Source organism: Haliotis rufescens, unplaced genomic scaffold (assembly GCF_023055435.1).
Source record: "Haliotis rufescens isolate VD_foot unplaced genomic scaffold, xgHalRufe1.0.p SCAF_4, whole genome shotgun sequence".
Lineage (NCBI taxonomy): Eukaryota > Metazoa > Mollusca > Gastropoda > Lepetellida > Haliotidae > Haliotis > Haliotis rufescens.
This window is the reverse complement of record NW_025964112.1, coordinates 2758922-2777705: the sequence shown is the minus strand read 5'-3', so window position 1 is coordinate 2777705 and position 18784 is coordinate 2758922. Positions and strand designations below refer to the sequence as shown.

The following is an 18784-nucleotide window of genomic DNA, read 5'->3' as shown; positions in this document are numbered from 1 at the left end:
CATGGTGGATTTTACATCTGTGAGAGAGTGAGTCAGGTGTAACTACATTTAGAGTGAGTGAGTATGGTTTTACACTGCTTTAGCAATATTCCAGCAATATCACGGTGGGGGACACCAGAAATGGGCTTCACACATTGTACCCATGTCGGGAATCCAACCCGGGTCTTCGTCGTGACGAGCGAATGCTTTAACCACAACACTTAGAACAATATATCATTCTATGGTGTCAGCTCGTTGTGAGAGGAAAGCCTGAAGGAGTTTACCACTTCGGGTAAAATCCACGCGTCGCTGGTGTTGAGAACCTGGATTCGAACCAACGATCGTGGATTACTGGCACACTAAAGGGACACAACTCTGACGGGACCATTCCTGTGAATGATTTTTTTCACAATTATTTGTCTCTGTAATCAGTATCATTGTGGTGACATTGAATTTAAAGAGAGATCTTTTGCTGATCAAGGGGCTAATGATGTGTGGTTAATGCTGAGTACTGCTTCCGTCTTTCTAAGAGATGGTTTGTGAAGCCGGTGCTGTTGTACAAAGGGATCGTAGTGCTGAGGTGATCACAACTCCCATACTTTAACATAAACTTATGATCATTGTAGTGCTAAGGTTGTTTTTTACAACGGCACCCAGAGAAACAAGTCGGCCATGTTTGGTTGGATTTATTTCCCCTACCCTACAACAACGCTCTCCTCAAACACCGGGGCAATGAGGTACCCCGAGAACGTGCAGTACACTTCGTCACTGACGCCGTACAGGTTCGACTCCTGGTCTTGCTCGGCATTCACCATCACCGTATCCCCCTTAAACAAGTGGAGGATGACGGAGTTGCCAGCAGATGCGAAGTCGCTGTCGGTGTGGGCATAGGCTGACGACACGTAGTTGTAGTTGTGGTAGAGTTCTAGCCACAGCGTATCGTCACTCATAGACAGGCCGTGGTACTGGAAGACATAGATGCCGGTCTGGGGGCAGGTAAACACACCGGTTTTGTTGTCGTAGGCGTTGCCAATGTTGGTGAAGACTTTGTCATATATGACGGTCGCTCCGGCTTGGAGGGTGAGATGTGTTGTCAAGCCAGCGCTGAAGGCGGTCTCAAACTGGCTGACATCCTGTGCAGCTGCAATGTAGTGTTAAAGACATGCTCAGCGACACGTGCTGCACAATGACACGATTTCTGTTATAAGGGGCTATGGTCAGGCTTGATGACTTGATGGGACAGGGTGGTCAGGCTCAGTGACTTGAGGGGACAGGGTGGTCAGGCTTGATGACTTGATGGGACAGGGTGGTCAGGCTTGATGACTTAAGGGGACAGGGTGGTCAGGCTTGATGACTTGAGGGGACTGGGTGGTCAGGCTTGATGACTTGAGGGGACTGGGTGGTCAGGCTTGATGACTTGAGGGGACAGGGTGGTCAGGCTCAGTGACTTGAGGGGACAGGGTGGTCAGGCTGGATGACTTGATGGGACAGGGTGGTCAGGCTTGATGACTTGATGGGACAGGGTGGTCAAGCTTGATGACTTGAGGGGACAGGGTGGTCAGGCTGGATGACTTGATGGGACAGGGTGGTCAGGCTTGATGACTTAAGGGGACAGGGTGGTCAGGCTTGATGACTTGATGGGACAGGGTGGTCAAGCTTGATGACTTGAGGGGAGAGGGTGGTCAGGCTGGATGACTTGATGGGACAGGGTGGTCAGGCTTGATGACTTAAGGGGACAGGGTGGTCAGGCTTGATGACTTGAGGGGACAGGGTGGTCAGGCTGGATGACTTGAGGGGGCTGGGTGGTCAGGCTTGATGACTTGAGGGGACAGGGTGGTCAGGCTGGATGACTTGATGGGACAGGGTGGTCAGGCTTGATGACTTGAGGGGACAGGGTGGTCAGGCTGGATGACTTGAGGGGACTGGGTGGTCAGGCTTGATGACTTGAGGGGACTGGGTGGTCAGGCTTGATGACTTGAGGGGACAGGGTGGTCAGGCTGGATGACTTGAGGGGACTGGGTGGTCAGGCTTGATGACTTGAGGGGACAGGGTGGTCAGGCTGGATGACTTGATGGGACAGGGTGGTCAGGCTCAGTGACTTGAGGGGACAGGGTGGTCAGGCTGGATGACTTGAGGGGACTGGGTGGTCAGGCTGGATGACTTGATGGGACAGGGTGGTCAGGCTCAGTGACTTGAGGGGACTGGGTGGTCAGGCTCAGTGACTTGAGGGGACTGGGTGGTCAGGCTTGATGACTTGAGGGGACTGGGTGGTCAGGCTGGATGACTTGAGGGGACAGGGTGGTCAGGCTTGATGACTTGAGGGGACTGGGTGGTCAGTCTTGATGACTTGAGAGGATTGGGTGGTCAGGCTTGATGACTTGAGGGGACTGGGTGGTCAGGCTTGATGACTTGAGGGGACTGGGTGGTCAGGCTCATTGACTTTAGAGGATTGGGTGGTCAGGCTTGATGACTTGAGGGGACAGGGTGGTCAGGCTCAGTGACCTATGGGGATTGGGTTGTCGGGCTCAGTGACTTGAGTAGACTGGGTTGTCAGGCTCAGTGACTTGAGGGGATTGGGTGGTCAGGCTCAGTGACTTGAGAGGACTGGTGGTCAGGCTCAGTGACTTGAGAGGACTGGTTGTCGGGCTCAGTGACTTGAGTAGACTGGGTGGTCAGGCTCAGTGACTTGAGGGGATTGTGTGGTCAGGCTCAGTGACTTGAGAGGACTGGTTGTCAGGCTCAGTGACTTGAGAGGACTGGTGGTCGGGCTCAGTGACTTGAGAGGACTGGTGGTCGGGCTCAGTGACTTGAGAGGACTGGTTGTCGGGCTCAGTGACTTGAGAGGACTGGTTGTCGGGCTCAGTGACTTTAGAGGATTGGGTGGTCAGGCTCAGTGACCTGAGGGGATTGGGTTGTCGGGCTCAGTGACTTGAGAGGACTGGTTGTCGGGCTCAGTGATTTGAGGGGACTGGGTGGTCAGGCTCAGTGACTTGAGTAGACTGGGTGGTCGGGCTCAGTGACTTGAGTAGACTGGGTTGTCAGGCTCAGTGACTTGAGGGGATTGGGTTGTCAGGCTCAGTGACTTGAGAGGACTGGTGGTCAGGCTCAGTGACTTGAGGGGACTGGGTGGTCAGGCTCAGTGACTTGAGTAGACTGGGTGGTCGGGCTCAGTGACTTGAGTAGACTGGGTTGTCAGGCTCAGTGACTTGAGGGGATTGGGTGGTCAGGCTCAGTGACTTGAGAGGACTGGTGGTCAGGCTCAGTGACTTGAGAGGATTGGGTGGTCAGGCTCAGTGATTTGAGAGGTTTGGGTGGTCAGGCTTGATGACTTGAGGGGACTGGGTGGTCAGGCTTGATGACTTGAGTGGACTGGGTGGTCAGGCTTGATGACTTGAGAGGATTGGGTGGTCAGGCTTGATGACTTAAGGGGACAGGGTGGTCAGGCTTGATGACTTGAGGGGACTGGGTGGTCAGGCTTGATGACTTGAGGGGACTGGGTGGTCAGGCTCAGTGACTTGAGGGGACTGGGTGGTCAGGCTCAGTGACTTGAGTAGACTGGGTGGTCGGGCTCAGTGACTTGAGTAGACTGGGTTGTCAGGCTCAGTGACTTGAGGGGATGGGGTGGTCAGGCTCAGTGACTTGAGAGGACTGGTGGTCAGGCTCAGTGACTTGAGAGGACTGGTGGTCAGGCTCAGTGACTTGAGAGGATTGGGTGGTCAGGCTCAGTGATTTGAGAGGATTGGGTGGTCAGGCTTGATGACTTGAGGGGACTGGGTGGTCAGGCTTGATGACTTGAGGGGACTGGGTGGTCAGGCTTGATGACTTGAGGGGACTGGGTGGTCAGGCTTGATGACTTGAGGGGACTGGGTGGTCAGGCTTGATGACTTGAGAGGATTGGGTGGTCAGGCTCATTGACTTTAGAGGATTGGGTGGTCAGGCTCAGTGACCTGAGGGGATTGGGTTGTCAGGCTCAGTGACTTGAGAGGACTGGTGGTCGGGCTCAGTGATTTGAGAGGATTGGGTGGTCAGGCTTGATGACTTGAGGGGACTGGGTGGTCAGGCTTGATGACTTGAGGGGACTGGGTGGTCAGGCTTGATGACTTGAGAGGATTGGGTGGTCAGGCTTGATGACTTGAGGGGACTGGGTGGTCAGGCTTGATGACTTGAGGGGACTGGGTGGTCAGGCTTGATGACTTGAGAGGATTGGGTTGTCAGGCTCATTGACTTTAGAGGATTGGGTGGTCAGGCTTGATGACTTGAGGGGACAGGGTGGTCAGGCTCAGTGACCTATGGGGATTTGGTTGTCGGGCTCAGTGACTTGAGAGGACTGGGTGGTCAGGCTCAGTGACTTGAGAGGACTGGTTGTCGGGCTCAGTGACTTGAGGGGATTGGGTTGTCAGGCTCAGTGACTTGAGGGGATTGTGTGGTCAGGGTCAGTGACCTGAGGGGATTGGGTTGTCAGGCTCAGTGACTTGAGAGGACTGGTGGTCGGGCTCAGTGATTTGAGGGGATTGGGTGGTCAGGCTCAGTGACTTGAGGGGATTGTGTGGTCAGGCTCAGTCAGGTTGTCCTCTTGTACAAAGTGGATAAGGTAACGTGTGTTGGACCACAGCAGTCACAATGCTCTACTTGATATGGAGGCCGAGGATTATTTCCTTGAATAGTTTGCCAGATTTCCAGTAAATAAAGATAAAAAAAAGTCTTAATATGTACCACGAGTTTGAAGGGCATTAAACACACTGTACATTCCAGAACACTTACCACACAGGGTCACACCGAGCAAAAGGATTCCCTTGAACAGACCATCCATGGCTGGAACCACACTTCGTTCAGCTGACGCTTGCCCTTATCATCGGTGTGAACACGTGTGTGGTTTGAGGCACACCTGACACAACCTGTATGCTAGGTGTGCTTGCGCTGAACAGTTTCATGCCCTAGTTCTCATCACGTGGGTAACAGCGTTTTTCTTATTTTTATGTAGGGTATCAAACTGAACGTGTATTTGTACGGATTCTTGTAGGTAAGTGGGACTAGATGACGCGGTTTTTATATATACCGGGCAAAAGAAAGTTTTTACCAACTTCACTTGACCAAACACCAAAAGCAAAGGCATTTGTGAGATTTACGATGATTATTTAATAAACAGAAATCATTTTCCATGATTTAGAATGAAAATGCATTGTAATGCCGATATTGCATTCTCCGCAATACACAAAGAAAGAGTCAAGGGGTCCAAATTAAAAACTACACAAATCAGAGTTCATTGAAAAAGTGCATGAAGAGTCCATTAATGACACAGTAGTCAGGTAACACGTCATCAATAGCGGATGTGACCACCCTGGGCATCCATGCACGCCAAAACACGCCTCCTCATTGACGTTGTCAGTCGGCGGATAACGTCAACAGGAATCCTGTTCCATAAGTTCAATAGAGTCTGTTCAAGTTCCTGTCGGTTCGCTGGAGGCGGTACATGTTGTCTCAGCTGACGATCAAGATGATCCCAGATGTTCAATGGGGTTACGTTGACGTTAACGTTGTTCAGGTAGTCTTGAACAATTCGGGCGGTGTGAGGCCTTGCGTTGTCTTGTTGCATTGTTAATCCTCTTGGCTTCCACTAGATCAGTGCCAACACAGAGGAAACACCATCATCACTGGTAACGCAGATATTCAATTGAACACAATGTGACATTCCAGAAGGTTCAAACTGTACCCGACCCAATCCTCGATGCTCCAGTGTGTTATACCACCATTCTTATATAATAAATACCTCCGACCCATTCGCTACCATAGATTATAGCTAAAATGGATAGAATTATCATAAAAACGCCCGCATGTTATCAGAAATGAGTGGGCCACTGTAACTTGATAATGCCCTCATATTACTTGACGACGGGCCATTATCACGCCCGTTGTTAGGTGACGTCATAGGATAGGGATAGGTGACGTAACGTTCAATAGTGACGTCATCTGGTTTGTTCTATGACGTTTCCATATTTGTAAAAGTGGGTCAGTGACATTCGTGTTGATTGCAGTAAATGCTTCAAAATCGACATTGTTGTTTCTTTTTATTTGATAACAAATTCAATCCATTTTAGTTATAATAACGGTAACGCTTTTTTTCAGGGCATTATCATTTGCAGAAGCCCTCAGTCTTTTCAACTGCCCTCCTTCGTCGGGCAGTTAATGGAAGACCTCGGGCTTCTGCAAATGATAATGCCCTGGACCCGGTTGTATCAAAGCCTCATTAACTAATGGCTACATTAAACCCTAATGATACATTAAATGCTTAATGCACCATTAGTTAATGGCATCATTAAAATCGGTTGTATCAAACGTTTATTAGCATATCATTATCTAATGATGCCTTAATGTAAGTGTCTTCATTAACCTGTCATTAAATTCGGTGTTTCCCCTAAATATTTCCCACAATTCCTTGACGTAAACACGTACGCGCTACTTCCGGTCGTCTGTCAAAATGGCATCGTATCCACCTAAACCTAGGAATAGAAACAAGAATTTCGACAGCTCCGAAATTCAGCTTATTGCCGAGTTGGTGGAGAAACACATCTCCATACTTAACAGTAAGTTGTGTAGCACCGTCAACCACGAAAGAAAGAACTTCAAGGCTATTTGGGCAGAGATAACTTCCAAAGTTAACGCTCTCGGTGTTTGTCAGCGTACAACAAAAGAAATAAAAACAAAATGGACGAACATGCACCAGACGGCCAAAAGGGAATTCAGTAACAGACAGCTGGACATGAGGAAGACCGGGGGAGGGCCCTGTATTGCCCCACTTTCCACGAAGTTCAAATCTTGACATTCTTCGTCTCTAAATGCAAATTTTATGTGAAGCATTTATACTTTTCATGAGAGAATTTTCTTATGACAACGAAAATTGGTTGAAAAAATATGTCACATTATAGCAGTCATTTTTCTGAAGGTGGCTGCAGACATAAAATAGGCCGTGTCATCACACAAATATATCATACAATTCTAATATATCATTTCCTTTGGTAATAAAACAAATGATAATAACCCTGGTGCCGTACCTCTCCCGTTTTAACAGTGTAAAAATATTAATTATATTATTAACTGATGTTCAATAAGTGTGCAAAAAACTTTATCAGTGTGCACGACACATTTAGTTTAAGTCATTAGAGTTACTCCCCCTTATGAAATTGATCATGGCTGACAACGCCAAGTTGAAAACGTATCTTTCTGGAGTGAAGTGAAAGGGATCCATGAATTTACATTTCTTTCAATTGTGAAATATATTTACAAGGTTGGTATCATGAGGCTGCACATATGACTTTACCAACACAGACCAGTGAGCTGACCCACGTAGAAGTGCGTTTCATTCATTGTAAAGATTGCCGCTATAAATTTGGCGCTATAATTATATGTTTATTTCAAACTTGCTGAGTTTCTAGTCACGACGTGTTAATTATCAAACATTTACCTGTAGTTCAACACTAAGTGCGTGCGATCTTGAAGATTTGGGCTGTAATTCATCTCTCACAAGATCGCAGATATATCTGATGCTTGCCTTCCCAAAAAGGTAGCGGGCCCTTACTTCTTCATCGCTCATGGATTCGAGGTGTTGAGTTCGTTTTCTGAAAACACGGTCTTTCCTTGTGCCTCCTAAGCGTTCAAACAATATGTTCGCTGCCATGTTTGTTTTTAATGACACGCTAATGATGCCCCAGAACCTTCATTAAGTTAATAACGCGCTAATGACACCACGACGTCATTAAAACGTTAGTACAACTGGATTTAATGATACATTAGTTAATGAAGGTTTAATGACACGTTAATGCATCATTAAAGTTTGATACAACCGGGTCCTGAAAAATAGCGTTACCCTTATATTCGTTGTGAATCACACAACTGCCGTGATTATGTTTCTATGTCTTTAAGCACCATACCCATGTTCGAGGGTTTACCCAAAGTGATAAACGTCAATCTGGCGTTAAAACCGAAAAACTGACACTTCCCGAACGGAACTAATATAGCGAATGGGTCCGAGGTGGTTTTTTTTATGCTAGGCAAGGCTAGGCTAGGCTATGTTGCTGACGCACGCAAGATCTAGAATAAATAAGATCACCATTATTCGCAAGCGGCCCGTCCGAAAAACATCCAAAGCAGCTCCATGTTTGTCGGAATGGATCCCCACCATCCAATTCTTGTAGAAGCCTGTTAAAATAAAGTGTTCGAACCATGTGGCCTTAGTTGGATGATGTCATGTGATCTGGCGTGTCCTGGCGTGTCCTGGCGTGTCCTGACGTGTCCTGTGACCTGGCTGATAGCGTGTCAGCTTGACCCAACTGCGTTGGTTGTTCCTCATGCTATCAACTCCAGCTTTGCCTGACCAGAATTCGATTATGTAAGACCACGTGATATAACATGGGTATTTCTATCTGACGCTAGCAATAAGCAATGTGATGGCTTGTAGTGCTGTGAAGTAACACACGCGAGAACTAGGCTTTGAACCCAGCAGAAAGGACACTTCGCAGACAATCATGTTGACAAAACTAAGATTTTAAACTTTTCTATACGATAAGACGAGGGTATAGATTTGCATAACAGACTGGACGCTCTCGAAAACGTCTCAGCTCTTGGATTGACGTAACTCTCATACTTTGACATACGGTTACTTTGTGAAACGGGACTTGAATAGTTTCAAATCATCTTTTTTCTTTACCGTGTCAGTCGTTTTAACAAATAAATACCCACGTACATACCAAATCAGCTTCGTAACACTCTACAAGTTCCCAAGCCAGACCAAGGCCAGTGGGTCGAGGTTCGACTCCCATACAGACGCCTGTTGTGAGACGGCTGAACGTGTACACGTGGGCGTCACCGACCTGGTAATCGGGTTGGATCTGTTTGGATCCTTCTACTACAGTCAGCCCAGAGTGAGTGAGTGCGTGAGTTAACAGTTAACGTCGCATCGGCATTATTCCAGCCATTGAGTGACGAGAACAAGTTGATACATGTACAAGTAAGTCATGAATACAAAGTTGTATTAAAAAACTCAGTCAGCCCAGAAGCCGTACTTATGTTGAATACTGTTGCAAGCAGCGTTATATACACCTTTTCGAGATCGTTTTGTTTTTGTTTTGATAACTGATAACTCATACATTTTTGTATAAATTTAAGGATGAATAGGTTCTGTTGCATTTGCGTTTTTAAAGGTTTTTGAGTTCATTTTACATCGGACTGCTTCGTCAAGACAACAAGTGAGGGTCTCCACTCTCATGCTGCAGGAGGTGAGCTCAGTGACGGCATGTGTCCTTTGCACAGAGCACAGGTCACAAATCAGGTAAAGTTTAGCAACGTCGGTCGCTGAGAGTCCTTGGATGGGTGGCCGCATTCCGGCAGCTTGGCTCCTGAGAGTTTCCAGGTCTTCGGTTTGGTCCTACCCCATACTGAAGCACATGTAACACATGTGGTGTCTCCTTGGGCAAGTGACTGTTCAAAGGGTGCCTCTAGCAGTGAATGGGTACCCGGTAGGATGAGGTAACAATGTGGTTGTTACCCTTCTAGCGCCTACAGGCATCTCGGGTTATGTACTACCCAGGGAGATGAGAATGTTGAGTGCAAACTGATAAAGTGGTAGGGTTAATGATACCGTTTTGAGCATGCCCCTGAGTGTTGTGGAAACATACGCAAGATAAATTTTTATTATTATGTGTATCAGGTACCAAGTACGAGCAGGAGGGTCACCTTGGCCCTATGTTTGGAGTCGGACCCAAGGACACGTCAACGAGTTGATCACTACCTGTCCCATCTGACAGAACAATAAAACACTGAAACTGAAGTATGATGCTTTGTATGTTTTATTCACTGAATCACGAGGATGCTGAGATCAGAAAACCAGAGAAGGTGGAGTACACCTCGTATACTTGACCGTACAGGTCCGTCTGATACCCCGCGGCTGCCTTGACGCTGACAGCGTCCCCCTTGTTGAGTTCAAGGATCCCGGAGTTGCTGCCGCTGGCGTAGTCTGTTATAGTATGGCCGTAGGCGGAGCTGATGTATTTGTCGTTCAGGTAGAGCTCGAGGTACAATGTGCTGTCCTGCCGGGACATGGCGTGGTACTGGAAGACATATGCGCCGCTGATCGGACAGGTGAAGACGCCCGTCGCCGGGTTGTACGCGTTGCCAACGTTGGTGATGATACGGTTGTAGACAACCGTTTGACCGCCTGTGAGAGACTGATGGTGACTGAGACCCGCCGAGAACGCTACCTCTGTCGCGGCATCTGCAACAGTTTGGATAATTTTAGCTGATAGTGTACTCCATTGTTCAAATATAAATTGTGACATGAATTTGTCATATCGACCACGAGACAAGTGTATTTTGTTGTTGTTTTCCGAGGATGACAGAGATTCATATTTAATTTGGGTATTGTTTTCGTAAAATCAGCATAATACATAGAGTGAGTGAGTGAGTAAGTTGGGTTTAACGCCGCTTTTAACAGTGTTCCAGTTGAATCACGGCGTGTCAGCTTAATGTGGGAGGAAAACCCCAAGTGATGCAGGTCTCAGACGTTTACCACTTCGGTGAAACCCAAGAGCATGGGTATGGTGCTGACGAACCAAGAAACATAATCAGGGCGAACCGGGATTCGAACCCATAATCAAAGGTTTCTAGCGTGCCCAGGGGACGCAACTCTGCACAGCGAATCGCGGTGCCTTAGACGACTGGGCCACTCGTGACCCCCCCCCCCCCCCCCCCCCCCTCCCCCATCCCTTCCCCCTCCCCTACCAGATTGGAAGATACCAAACCTAAGGCACGTTTTTTCCATGTTTTTCCTCACTCTTGTTAATCATATTAGTGTCAAAAGGGACAGAAAATTCAATGATGTAAAGGATTTCATTGGATTTATCAAAAATTATTATAGGTATTATTATTATGATGATGATTATGATGATGATGATTATTATTATTATCATCATCATTGTTGTCATCATTGTTGTTTTTGTTGTTGTTGTTGTCATTTTTATTATTCTATAATTCTATTACTTATTTATTTTATAATCAAACAAACGTGTTGAGAAGTTAACAGATGTTTCAGTATCGTGTTCCGGGTGGAATTTTATTTACCCGCCAATCTTGATGACATGTCAGTACATGGGAACACTACATGTGACCGATATGTGCCGCGGTATCGCGGTGAATGGTCTGAGACGTACATCGCAGAGAGAACTGATCCTCACACTATCGTCCAGCCAGGTCATACATATTAGTGACGTCATATGGCTGCAATATTGAGGACGACGACGAAAAACAAAACTCACTCACTCACCCACTCTCTGTAAATGACAACAGTTGTTATGACTGGCAGATCCAGAATACTTGAACAAAATGGAAGTTGTGCTTAGTTGGTCTGATCCATTCTTCATGGCAGGATCACAATAACTACACACGTTTTCTTTTGCGAATAATATTTGGAAACATCACGCTGTTCGCTGTTAAATATGTGTAAATATTAGTGCTATATTATCAACCTTGTATAACATTTCAACCATGATATATTTATCATATTTTGACTGTTTACCTGAGTCGCCTGCAGCCAGGAGGGAGATGGCAATAAACAAGAAGGGCATGGTGTTGACGGTTCGCAGGACCAGATTTGTCGCCTTCACTGTCTCAGCGTCAGGCGTGGGGACGTGGGAGATAAGCCTTCACTTCCACCAGGATCCAGGTCAACGCACCTTGCAATACTGATAGGTTCGGGAGCTCACCTCATATATCGCTATCACCTCTCGATACATTAATTTTGTCAGTGGATGTAAAATATATTATATGTATTACATATGTCACATGACCGCGGTGTAGCTAATGTTCGGTTTCGCTCACTGGAACAACCGCATGACGTACCAATACATGACGTACCAATACATGACGTACCAATACATGACGTACCAATACATGACAGGAGGGTCGGTCCATTACATGTGAGCCTCCATACAGATTAATAGGGATCCCAAATTGCTTTTCATTATAACACCTTGGTTTGTTCATACACGCGCGCGAGGGTTTCACCAACGTTGAACCAGTAGCAATATTACGAGGTCGTTTCCAAGTTGCTTCTCATTATAATACCTTGGTCTGTTTATACACGCGCGCGAGGATTTCACCAACGTTGAACCAGTAGCAATATTACGAGGTCGTTTCCAAAATATATATTGCCTATATGGTAGTGAATCCACTGTCAAAACAACAAGTGTCACTTGGAACTATATTGTCTGTTGTCACTGGCCGACTGACCTATCCTTGAGCTTGTGACGTAATGTATTGATGCGCACGTTCCAGGAAAACTTGCAATGATTAGGTACGATTTTGTGAGAGTTATTTTTCGATTTAGAATTTAAGAATGATATTTTTGTATAAAGATATTACCACGCTAAATGCTTTATTCCTTATACAGGATATTTAACATCCATAAAAACTTTCGCGTGATAAGCTCTAAGTATGTGCAGTGTGGAATAGGGTGAGTGAGTGGATAGTTTCCTTCTCGTCCTGGTCATGTAGAAGGGCAGGGGTCGAAGCCATTTGTGTGCGCATCCGTTATATTCATGAAGTTGAATAGAACGGCGTAAAACGCTGTTCACTTACTCAAAAGATCCATCATCCATTTGGGGGCGGTCGGGTAGCCTAGTGGATAAGCGTTCGCTCGTCACGCCGAAGACCCGGGTTCGATTCCCGGCATGGGTACAATGTGTGAAGCCCATTTCTGGTGTCCCACGCCGTGATATTGCTTGAATATTGCTAAAAGCGGCGTAAAACCAAACTCACTCACTCATCATCATCCATTTGTTGTATTTACTGTATTAGGAGAAGTATAGAGTAAAACAAATTATTTCCAAGTCATGTTTTATTGATGCATCAACCGATGACAGGCGTTTCTTCAATAATGGGGGAGATAAGATACCCCGAAAAGGTGCAGTAGATCTCATCAGGCGCACCGTAAAGACTGACTCCGTCATCCCCCTCCGACTGAATGCTCACGTGGTCCCCTCTTGTCAGATGGAGGACGGCGTCGTTGCCGGCAGCGGCGAAGTCGTTTGTGGTGTGGGCGTAGGCTGTGTTGACGTACATGTAGTCTTGGTAGAGGGAGACCCACAGCGTCTCGTTGCTGCGGCTAAGTGAGTGGTACTGAAAGACATAGATACCCGTCTGTGGGCAAGTGAACTCGCCCGTCGTTGGGTCGTAAGCGTTGTCGATGTTGGTGAAGACGTGGTCGTATTTGACGGTGTTGCCGACAGGAAGCGTCACGTGATGGGACAGTCCGGCAGAGAAGGCCACCTGATACAGCAGGTCAGACTTCTGACCAGCTGAAAGGAGATCGGTACATGAATGGGTTATCGATGTATAGATATGTTATTGATATATTGATGAGTTATCGATACATCAACAGGTTGTCAATGTCTTTGTACGTTACCGTTAGAATGGTTAATGATACACTGATGGTGAATGGTGGCACGTGGTCCTTTGCACAGCGCACAGGTCACAAATCAGGTGAAGCTAAGCAACGTTGGTCGCGGAGAGTAGGTGGATGGGTGACCGGGTTCGGCAGCTTGTCCCCTGCACTTCGGTCCTGCCCCACACTGAAGCACATGTAACACATGTGGTGTCTCCTTGGGCAAGCGACTTTCATCAGTTCACTTAGCAGTCAATGGGTACCCGGTAGGGTTGTTAGTATTCCAGGGCCCTACAGGCAGTTTATGTTGTCTACTCCCCAGGGAGCTGAGAATGATTGTTGAGTGCACACTGATCCATTGACCGGGGTTAATAAGTGCGCTTTGAGCAACTAAATAGTGGATGGCAAACAACACCTAGGAAATACACTTATATTGAGTGTAGATCGATATGTAGCGGGTTTATTGAAACAGTAACAGGTTATCGAAATATTGATAAATGTTTGAAGAACACATAAACGTGATAGAAAAAGTTTACCTGTCAGTGCAACAAGCAAGCAGCACGCACCAGCCCACAGAACGGTCATCTTCACTCCGACTGTAGAATGCTCACTGTGGCAGGGGTTGTCTCCCTTGTGGTTGACTGGCTAGACCAGAACTGACAGATCTTATTTCAAAACGCAGTTCCTGATTGTAGTCAAGTTAGAATTTGTTGTGAAAATAAATCTATGATTGTTTATGATATTAGCTGTCAAAGTATTGACTAACAAAGTACTTTCATTGTTTGTTTGCTTGTATCCAGTGTACTACTCCAGGTCATGAGGAGTGACAACAGACAGCACAGTGTGGCTACATGGAGATAAGGCGTCGGACAGGTCGGTACTCCAGGTGTTGAAGGAAGGCGACATCTCATGACACAGATCATACCTAGCAAGTCGACGATTTCACAAAGTAGGTGATCATTTTGCTCCTTGTGTTATTCCGTTCATGATTTGTTACTGATATATGTCATATGTGAGTGAGTGAGTGTGGTTTTACGCCGCTTTTAGCAATATTCCAGCAATATCATGGCGGGGGACACCAGAAATGGGCTGCACACATTGTACCCATGTCGGGAATCGAACCCGGGTCTTCGGCGTGACGAGCGAACGCTTTAACCACTAGGCTACCCGACCGCCCCATGTCATATGTGGTAAAATGAATTTACCTTTAAACGCTGCTTAAACTCAAATACACAAACAAATTACTTCCGCAGAATTATGACAATAGTTTTATCAGGTCAAGTCTCATCGTTTGATTCGCAATTCTCCTAATGATGGAAAACGGGGTACTTTATAAGACGTCGGTAGTTTTTATGGGCGCTTGCACAAAGCGGTCTTAATGCAAGTCAACGCTATTGCAACTGTCTTAGTGCTACGATCGTATTGTGCAAGTGTGCATGGCGACACGGGCAGTTCAGCGGTGTAAAGCTGAGCAAGAGTTGCTTCCCTTATCTGGAGCAGAATCTGCTGATTGAGGGGTTGAACGCTGGATTCGTCATGGTTATGACAGTTGGTTCCTCTGTAACTGCTGCCTTTGTTCAACAGGATGGCTACGACAACGACGGCGTTGCTGTGTCTGTGTGCTGTGACGCTGGTCGCATCCATCGGTGTGGGTAAGTATCGGGCACCTCGGGGGTGATGTAACTTAGCTCATCGTCTCAAGGGGTGTGTTCTCGGCCTGTCAGCACCATGGATTGTTGCACGTGTGTGTGTGCGTGCGTGCGTGTGTGCGTGCGTGTGTGCGTGCGTGCGTGCGTGCGTGCGTGTGTGCGTGCGTGCGTGCGTGCGAGAGAGAGAGAGAGAGAACGGGCTGTAAATAATCCAGTTTTGACCAGACAGTCCAGTGATTGATAGTGTGAGCAATGATGTTGAGGTAAGATGGCACCAATCAACCAAGTCACTGGATCTGACCACCCGATCCATTAAGTCGCCTCTTACGACTGAGTGAATGAATATTGTTTTATAGCAATATTCCAGCAATATCACGGCGGGTGACACCAGATATTGGCTCCACATATTGTACCCATGTCGGGAATCGAACCCGGATCATCGGCGTGACGAGCGAACGCTTTAACCACTAGGCTACCCGACTGCCCCTCACAGTTTAAACCCCACGGTGTTATCTCCTGCACGTTAGGGGATTCCGGGTTTAATACAGTAGGTCCCAGCAACCCATGATGGTCGTAGGAGGTCACTGCATGGATCTGGCAGTCAGACTCGTTGCCCTCAGTGAAAGGTCTCTTCGTTCCACGTCGGCGTGGGCCGCTGCTCATAATATCAATCACTGGTTTGTCTGTTCCGGACTTACGGTTGGTATATTACCGTGTGTGGCGAAAAATACATAAACAGTAGCCTGCCTTACTCGTACAGTAGGAATCCATGAAGGTTTCATTAAAACAATTAATTGATGCCAATAACATAAACTCAATGGAACAAAAGGCAATATATATATTTGCAGCGGCCTTGTTAGTTTTCCTAATATATGCACTTTCACTTTTTAGTTTGTAGTTCATTTTACCAATAACTTATTGTTATAAAATCTCTTACTCTTTATTCCAAATATCATAAAACGATTTTCAGGCATCAAATATTGGTAGCTTTTAATGGCATCTAAACTTGGATTTCTGTGATTCGTGCAACTGTACACAGATGTGAGAACTAGATATAGAACGAATCTGCGGTTGTAGAATGAGTTTGCTATTGTAGAACGAGTCTGCTATTGTAAAGTGAGTTTGCTATTGTAAAATGAGTCTGCTATTGTAGAATGAGTCTGCTATTGTGAAGTGAGTTTGCTATTGTAGAACGAGTCTGCTATTGTGAAGTGAGTTTGCTATTGTAGAACGAGTTTGCTATTGTAGAACGAGTCTGCTATTGTAGAATGAGTTTGCTATTGTAGAACGAGTCTGCTATTGTAAAGTCAGTTTGCTATTTTAGAACGAGTTTGCTATTGTAGAACGAGTCTGCTATTGTAGAATGAGTCTGCTATTGTAGAATGAGTCTGCTATTGTAGAACGAGTCTGCTATTGTAGAACGAGTCTGATATTGTAGAATGAGTCTGCTATTTTAGAACGAGTTTGCTATTGTAGAACGAGGCTGCTATTGTAGAATGAATCTGCTATTGTAGAACGAGTCTGTTATTGTAGAATGAGGCTGCTATTGTAGAATGAGTCTGCTATTGTAGAATGAGGCTGCTATTGTAGAATGAGTCTGCTATTTTAGAATGACTCTTCTATTGAAGAATGAGGCTGCTATTGTAGAACGAGTCTGCTATTGTAGAACGAGTTTGCTATTGTAGAATGAGTTTGCTATTGTAGAACGAGTCTGCTATTGTAGAACGAGTTTGCTATTGTAGAATGAGTTTGCTATTGTAGAGCGAGTCTTCTATTGTAGAATGAGTCTGCTATTGAAGAACGAGTTTGCTATTGTAGAACGAGTTTGCTATTGTAGAACGAGTTTGCTATTGTAGAACGAGTTTGCTATTGTAGAATGAATTTGCTGTTGTAGAACGAGTCTGCGGCAAAAACAATGTCCATAATCATAAGAAATATACTACAAGCGGACGTCATTGTATGATTCCGACTATATGTATCATAAGCATGTGTTTATCAATCATTCGAAAGTTTGAATCTGGGCATCTTCTATTTCTGCCATTACTTGAGTTTGTTGTGATACATACATTTACTCAAACTGATACCCTTCAACAGTATGCAAGAATCCGTGAGCGATCCCGTTGGTTGACAAGCATATCTCGAAAGGTTACTGTTCATATATGTCTGAGCGACATCACATGTATGGGACGAGATTCATACATATTGTTGAACCTCACATTATAAAGATGTTAAAAAAAGGAATCAGAATAATAACGCTATTGGATATGATCGAATAATGGTTTTGAAGAATAATCCACATATTGAGTAAATAATAACTAGTAAATTGAGGCTGTTCTCTTTTTGTTCCATTTTGTGTATAGGTGAGCTTCAGCACTTCTTGTTTTCTTTTAGCTGATATCTTCCAGGAGTAGTGCTGACCTGAATCCTGGGAATACGTGTTCCTGGGTTATAGAGAATCTCATCCGAGTGTCTTTTGATATCAAATATATCAACACGAGTTGATAAAAGTGGAAAAATTCCGAGGCTTGCCGAGGACTTTTGCCACTTTTATCAACGAGTGTTGATATATTTGATATCAAAAGACACGAGGGTGAGATTTTATTTATCATCCAACATCATTCTTCCAACTTTTTCAATTTGTAGACAGTAATTAGCAGTGTCTTCAGTGTAAAAAGTACTGCCTACAACTTCAGTAGCAGAGCCATTAGTGATGTAATTTGATTGTGACGTCATGGTAACCAGTGACGTCACAATGGTCTGCAAAGCATTGTGATGTAATTTTATTGCAGCGATATCTACAGTGTAGATATCGCTTGATCTTATCCAAGCGATATCTGCTGTGGGAGCCAGTTTTGGATGATCAAACATGGTTAACGCCGCGTGTTTGTAGTTAGCAGTTTCACCCGTACCCCGTCGTCAAAATGAATACTGACGTTATGGCCGCGTGGGCATCCCGGAGCGGGATATGCTCGTTCATTACCCAATGGTTGCAGTAAGAGACGACTAAAATTGGCATCGGGTGTTCACAGCCTGTTTGTCATCGTTCTCAATGACAACCAGTGCCCGCCTTACACTCAAGTATAACAGGTTGCCGGACGTGTTGTCTGCAAGGTAATAATTACATTGGCTCGCGTGTACACTTTTTGTTTGTTTGTATTCCAGATATAACAGAACACCTGAACAAACGAGCTGGGTCATCCAGGGTCGCATTCTCTGCCGGTTTGACGACCAATCTTGAGCTCCACCAGCCCGTCAACATCACCTTCGACAGAGTCTTCACCAACATCGGCGACGCCTACGACAACAACACGGGCGAGTTCACCTGCCCGGCGGCAGGGACTTACGTGTTCCAGTTTCATGGTCTGACGGAGTCTGACGGATCCATCTGGATGGAGCTGTTTAAGAATAACGCGTACGTCATCTCCGCCTACTCCCACTCTGCCAACGACTACGGTGCTGCTTCCAACGCCATCGTCCTTCAACTTGCCGTCGGCGACGTCGTACACCTCCAAGGTCACGGGGACGTTTATCTGTACGGCGCCTCCGATGAGGTGTACGCCACGTTTAACGGCTTTCTCCTATACCCAGCTAAAAGCTCGTAAATAAATAAGCTACGACACTGTTCGCTCTTTTGTGAACTGCACTGCACTGGTCGAGGTTTGGGTTTGAGTGCCTTGTGCCTTCTATCGAGAGTCTTGTGTCGTGTGTCGTGTGTCGAGTGTCGATT

The 18784-nt window shown here is 46.0% G+C and overlaps 3 protein-coding genes across 3 annotated transcripts; 1 reads left to right on the top strand and 2 right to left on the bottom strand.

Annotated features, from left to right (window-relative positions):
- Positions 1–650: 650 nt before the first annotated feature.
- Positions 651–14167, bottom strand: LOC125372406 (complement C1q tumor necrosis factor-related protein 4-like). The gene is made up of 4 exons (XM_048382327.1): positions 13945–14167; positions 12879–13322; positions 9857–10243; positions 651–1120 (listed from the first exon to the last, which is right to left on the bottom strand). The coding sequence occupies exons 1-4, from the start codon at positions 13991–13993 to the stop codon at positions 675–677; spliced, it is 1326 nt and encodes a 441-aa protein (XP_048238284.1). The 5' UTR covers positions 13994–14167; the 3' UTR covers positions 651–674.
- LOC124149914 (complement C1q-like protein 3) lies at positions 9801–11726 on the bottom strand. Its single transcript, XM_046521760.2, has 2 exons — positions 11543–11726; positions 9801–10243 (listed from the first exon to the last, which is right to left on the bottom strand). The coding sequence occupies exons 1-2, from the start codon at positions 11589–11591 to the stop codon at positions 9831–9833; spliced, it is 462 nt and encodes a 153-aa protein (XP_046377716.2). The 5' UTR covers positions 11592–11726; the 3' UTR covers positions 9801–9830.
- Positions 14168–14234: 67 nt separating the features above from the next.
- LOC124149913 (complement C1q-like protein 4) lies at positions 14235–18679 on the top strand. Its single transcript, XM_046521759.2, has 3 exons — positions 14235–14357; positions 14993–15060; positions 18220–18679. Exons 2-3 carry the CDS (start codon positions 14994–14996, stop codon positions 18657–18659), a joined length of 507 nt encoding a protein of 168 aa, XP_046377715.1. The 5' UTR covers positions 14235–14357; position 14993; the 3' UTR covers positions 18660–18679.
- The last annotated feature ends 105 nt before the right edge of the window (positions 18680–18784 follow it).